Here is a 5,352-nt window from a genome sequence, read left to right as displayed (position 1 = left end):
TGTATCTGGTTTCAGTTTGAGGTCCAGGTAGCACCTTTGTAATTGACTACGTCTTCCCCTCTCCAACTACAAGGCTAATGACCTGGGGTCTCGTGATGTTTAGGGCTCAGCTGGATGCTGAGATGGCCTTATCAGCCAACCTCCCATGCCAACCTCTTCCCTTTCTTTCCTGGTAGTTACTGTGTTGGCTTCATAGCCTTGCCAGGAATAGGAAAGATAAACTATCTCCCTTCCTGCTATGCAGTAATAGCTGGGAGGGGCCAAGAGAATTCTGGTGGGGCCACACCCACTGCACTGGTGAAAGAATAAATAGTGAGGTTTGGCATTGGCCATCAGAGTCACTCCGCCTTCACCATGAAGTCCAGCAGCCTCTTCCCCATCGTGGTGCTTCTTACCCTGGGAACCGTGGCACCTTGGGCTGTGGAAGGCGCTATAAAGTGTAAGGTGGAGTCACTCTGGTCCAATTGGGGCTGCAGGGTCAGAGGCAGGGTCTCCTGGTGGGGTAGGTGTGTCCCCTTTTGTAGGCTCTGATCCCTCAGCTTACTTTCAGGAGACCTCCTTGAGGGTGGGTGGAATACATATCTGGCTGAGCTCCAAGGTCTCTGCGAGGGTTTCTGAGCTTCTGGAAATGCTTCATTTTTGCAGCCATGCTGTCAGCCCAGGTCTCTCTCTCTCTCTGTCTCTCATACTCTGCATTCCTCTACTTCACCTGTCTGTGACTATTAAATTATTCATTTCTGACTCTGCTTCTTCTTTGTGTCTCTGCTTCTGCTCTTTAGTCTCTGTGTTTCTGCCTGGGGCCTTAGCTCTCAACATCTCCCATGCTGGTTCTATTTATCTTTGTTTATCTCTCTTCATCTCCATCATTCTCAGCCTTCCTCTCTGCCTGTGTTTAGCCTTGTTCTGCTCTGGTGTGGGAGACCTTGATTCGAAAGCTTCTGCCCTTTTCCTGGGTCTGAAACATCCCCTGTCCATGTGGCTAATTTAATCAAGCCCATCCATCCACCTGGAGATCAGGCAAGCATATCCCTTTGGGCTTTGTGGATGGCCACTGGGGTAAAGGTCTCTCCTCCTCAAAAGTGGTGCTTTGTCCAGGAGTCACGATGGCTCCTCAGGGCCCAGCCTCCTCCTGACCTCTTGACTTTCTCTTCAAAAGCCTTCAAAGCTGGAGTCTGTCCTCCTAGGAAATCTGCCCAGTGCCTTAGATACGAGAAACCTGAGTGCCAGAGTGACTGGCAGTGTCCAGAGAAGAAGAGATGTTGTCCTGACGTTTGCGGCATAAAATGCCTGGATCCCGTTGATACCTCAAACCCAAGTAAGCAGGTGGGGGAACTGGGTAGAGAGGAGTGAGCCTGGAGACACAGCATTAGGGGGATGGGACTGGGTGACAGATCCTGCCAGGCCTCCTTGTCAATCACTCAATGAATCACACTGCACTAAGCAGGAAGTTAGCCAGCAGCTGGTGAAGCAGCAGGCTGTCAGGAGGTCAGCCTTTCAGAGAACCATCTGGGCATTTAGATAACCAGGCAGTTGGAAGCCTCCCACCTAGTGAGCACTGGACGGCTGGCCACCTTCACCAATGGGGGCCTGATGTTCCAGGGGAGCCAGGTGCTATGTTTCGGGGGTGCCTTAGGGAGAAGGTGGTAGTGATAGAGGTGGGGAGGGGATGATTCCGCCCCCTGCTCGCTCTGCTCAGGCTGGAGCAGGAGCTCACTCTAAGAAGTGGAGATGGGAGGGGTTGTGTAAAGTACAAGGCCTCTGACTGGTAGCTTCACTCTCACCCAGGAAAGAGAAAGGCTGGGAAGTGTCCAGCGGTTTATGGCCAATGTATGATGATTGACCCCCCCAATCACTGTGAGTCGGATGGCCAGTGCGAGCGTGACTTGAAGTGCTGCATAGGCATGTGTGGGAAAACCTGTGTTTCCCCTTTGAAAGGTAAGCAGGGGGCTAGGGCGCACTGAGCTCCCTCCCTCTAGCTCTCTCAGCCTCAACCCTCTGGAGGCCCAGGCATATGAGCAGGGTGAGTCCTGACCCCCTACCCCAAGCACAGCCTCTGTCTGACTCCTTTGCCCTTCAAGAGAACTGTTCTCCAGGTCTCAGGGCCAGGATTTCCACAGAATCACCTGTGGCTTTGATTCTATTCTAGTGTCTCTGGGTGGGGGTCCTGGGGAAGTGACTTTCTGAGTCTAAGTTTCTTTATCGGTAAAATAGACATAAAGAAATTGAAAGTGATTTGCTAAGCACTATGTGCACTAAGAATTTATTATTCAGGTTGTTTCCATCTTGTTTTCTGAGGTTAAATTCCAAAGGATCAGTGGAATTTGAGGATTACCCAGTTCAATACTTTGAGTTTAGAGTATTATGGTGAAAACAGGACTTGTCTCCTGACACCAAGTCTCTTTCAACTATAGCACCATCTTGCTGTTTTGTCTGTCTCGGGAGGATCCTTGGGCAGGAGGGAGGATGTGGATACGATTTGGCTGGTTTCTATGCTGAAGCTCTCACCTGATTTTCTCTCACAGCTTGATCCCTGACATGTGGAGGAGGCTCTGGAGTCCTGCTTGGTGTGGTCTGGGAATTCCTTTTCTACCCCCAGGCTTGGATGGCTGGGCACTTGAGAATTTGGTGCCACCACTGATATATCCTTTGGGGAAAGGCTTGACACACAGCAGGCTTTCAAGAAGTGCCAGTTGATCAATGAATAAAAAAAAAGCCTATTTCTCTTTGTACATCCTGCTTCTGTGATTTATTGGGGTGTATGAGTGGGGTGGGAGGCTATGAGGGAAGGTCTGGATATGAGGCCTCCCTCGCCCTATGGATATGTAGTGGGAGGAAGAGGCTTAGGGACTAGGGGGACTTGAATTTATATCATGAGTCTGAAAGTGCTGTCTCCGTGATTTTGGACAAGTGATTTTATTTTCTAAATTTCAATTCTTTTGTCTGTGAAGTGGCAATAAAAGTCAGCTTCTCATAGCATTTGGAGCATCAGAGAATGCACTGTGTGTGTAATAAATTGACAATGTGACTAGGCCACAGCAGCTTCTCAAAAAATTGGGGCTCCTTGTTGCCTACTGGAGTGATTCTGAGTCTCTTTCATTTCCTCTGTCTCCCAAGACACTATTCTTTTCTGTTTTAAGATGAGAACGTTGTCATGATGGATAACATTTAGGACACACTATTGGCCATATCATGCAAGGGTAGTGGTGACCTTGACTCCATGGAGCAGGAGTAGCAGGAACTGGGACTGCTAAGAGCTGGGGAGCAGGCAGAGGGCCTTGCTCCACATTGCTCTGCCCTGTGGACTCCAGAGGAAAGAGACAACTTGATTAGATAAGATTTTTAAAAATATTGTAATCCAATCATTTCCTAGAAAAAGTCATTACACTGAAAAAAAAAATCTTCCTTACTACTTTCGACCAATGCTCTAAGAGCAGCAGCTGAATGTATTAAATTAACAATTCAATGAAGAGGAAAAACAGGGAGAGCCCATTTATTTGTTTGATGAGTGTGGCAGTCACCCTCCACATTGGCCCCAGTGAGCTCGCCTCTTGGCATACACACCTTTGTGTAGCCCCCTCCTGCATTTTTCCATGGTTAGTCTGTGTGAGAGTTAGTTATGTCCTCACGAAGTTAGATGATAAAATGTTTTGGGGGCATTCTCTCTCTCCTCAATCACTTACTCTGGGGACATTCTGTTGCCAGGTCATGAGGACACTCAGGCCATCTGTTCAGCAGCCCACAGGGTGTGGATCCTACACCTCTGGCTCATGAGGAATGGAGACCTACTCACAAACACATGAGTGAGTGAGGAGTGCACTTTTTAGTCTTGTTCTAGTCTTGTTTTGTTTTGTTTTGTTTTTCTGAGACAGAGTCTCTGTCGCCCAGGCTGGAGTGCAGTGGCATGATCATGGCTCTCTGCAGCCTTGAATTCCTGGACTAAAATGGTCCTTCTGCCTTTGCGCCCTGAGTAGCTGGACTACGAGTGCACATCACCACATCCAGCTGATTTTTTTTTTTTTTTTAGAGCAAGGCTCCATCTAAAAAAAAAAAAAAAGTCAAAGAAAGGCAGGATAGTTGCTGTCTTTATACCACCTTAAGATTTGTAAACCAAAAATTAAGTCTTAAGCCCATTCCACCAACTGAGTAGACCTCCCTCTTGGCCAAGGACACTCCACAGAAACCTGAAAATCTGAATTCCCAGACATGCTAGGAAGGGGTCGGACACACCTCCTGATTCCCCTCCCTTTTGGGGTTTAGGCACACCTGAGCAGCATTAGCCTTAATGCAGAGTTCATGAGACTGACAAGCAGACTCTCTGTGGCAGTAAGATCCCAAATTCCAAACAGACTCTGGTGTGGCCTCACATGACAGGTGGCAGACCCCGAAGGAAATCAGAATATTTTGCTCCAAACTATATTTCATTGACATATTTTGATATTGCCCCACAAAGACATCTTTTGTGGGGGATATTTGGATCAGTGGAGAATCTCCATTAATGTAGCCAGTCCTGTCTTTCTAGGCCTTTCCCAGATCTAAGGGAGATTAAATCAGAGTCTGGCACTTCCAAAGTCTGAAAAGGGACATTCACCTTCTGTTCTCTCTGAAGACTGTGGCCTGGGAGGCTTCATCTGCATAACAAGACCCATGGCCTCCACAACCCCTTTATCTGAGCCCAAGCCTTTCTTTCTACTGACTTCAAGTCTTTAAACAAAACTTAGCTCTTTCAACCAATTGTCAATCAGAAAATCTTTGAATCCATCTATGAGCTGTAAGCGCCCCAACCTGGAGATGTGCAGCTCTAGGCAGAACGGATGTACACCTTCCATGTGTTTTTTTTTTCTTCTTTTTTTTTTCTTTTTTGAGGAAGAAAGAGAGAAAGAAAGAAAAAGAATAAAAAAGAAAAAGAAAAAAAAAAGAATAAAGGAAAGGAAGAAAGAGGAAGAAGAAGAGGGAGAGAGAACGGGGGTGTTGCTTTACTGCCAGGGCTAGAATGCAGTCTAAAAATGGGTATGCCTGTAATCATGTTTAATAATAGAGACATAAAAAAAAAATGAGGGAAGAAAATAATTAACAAGCAGCCAACCAATATTTCATTTAAACCTGTAAAATACGTGTGATGTAGTACTGATAAGAGTGTATATTTTGTGTATTTAAAGTGGAGAGTTCTGTGAATGTTAATTAAGTCTACTCGTTCCGGATCTGAGTTCAAGTCCTGAATATCGATGTTAACTTTCTGTCTCACTGATCTGTAAGTCTCCCACTATTATTGTGTGGGAGTCTAAGTCTCTTTATAAGTCTTATATATCTGGGTATTCCTGTATCAGGTGCGTATATATTTAGGATCTTTAGCTC

General features: G+C 46.4%; 1 protein-coding gene across 1 annotated transcript; it reads left to right on the top strand.

Moving 5' to 3' along the window:
- Nucleotides 1-294: 294 nt before the first annotated feature.
- SLPI (secretory leukocyte peptidase inhibitor) lies at nucleotides 295-2,729 on the top strand. The gene is made up of 4 exons (XM_017541205.2): nucleotides 295-439; nucleotides 1,157-1,315; nucleotides 1,786-1,935; nucleotides 2,523-2,729. The coding sequence occupies exons 1-4, from the start codon at nucleotides 355-357 to the stop codon at nucleotides 2,525-2,527; spliced, it is 399 nt and encodes a 132-aa protein (XP_017396694.1). The 5' UTR covers nucleotides 295-354; the 3' UTR covers nucleotides 2,528-2,729.
- The last annotated feature ends 2,623 nt before the right edge of the window (nucleotides 2,730-5,352 follow it).

This window comes from Cebus imitator, unplaced genomic scaffold (assembly GCF_001604975.1).
Source record: "Cebus imitator isolate Cc_AM_T3 unplaced genomic scaffold, Cebus_imitator-1.0 Scaffold132, whole genome shotgun sequence".
Classification (NCBI taxonomy): Eukaryota; Metazoa; Chordata; class Mammalia; order Primates; family Cebidae; genus Cebus; species Cebus imitator.
Note: the sequence above shows the minus strand (reverse complement) of the source record. Positions and strands in the feature narration are given on the sequence as shown.

Coding starts and splice junctions, on each gene's coding strand:
- SLPI (XM_017541205.2), top strand. CDS start 355: ATGAAGTCCAGCAGCCTCTTCCCCATCGTGGTGCTTCTTACCCTGGGA. Junction 440..1,156: donor TGTGGAAGGCGCTATAAAGT/GTAAGGTGGAGT, acceptor TCTCTTCAAAAG/CCTTCAAAGCTGGAGTCTGT. Junction 1,316..1,785: donor CGTTGATACCTCAAACCCAA/GTAAGCAGGTGG, acceptor ACTCTCACCCAG/GAAAGAGAAAGGCTGGGAAG.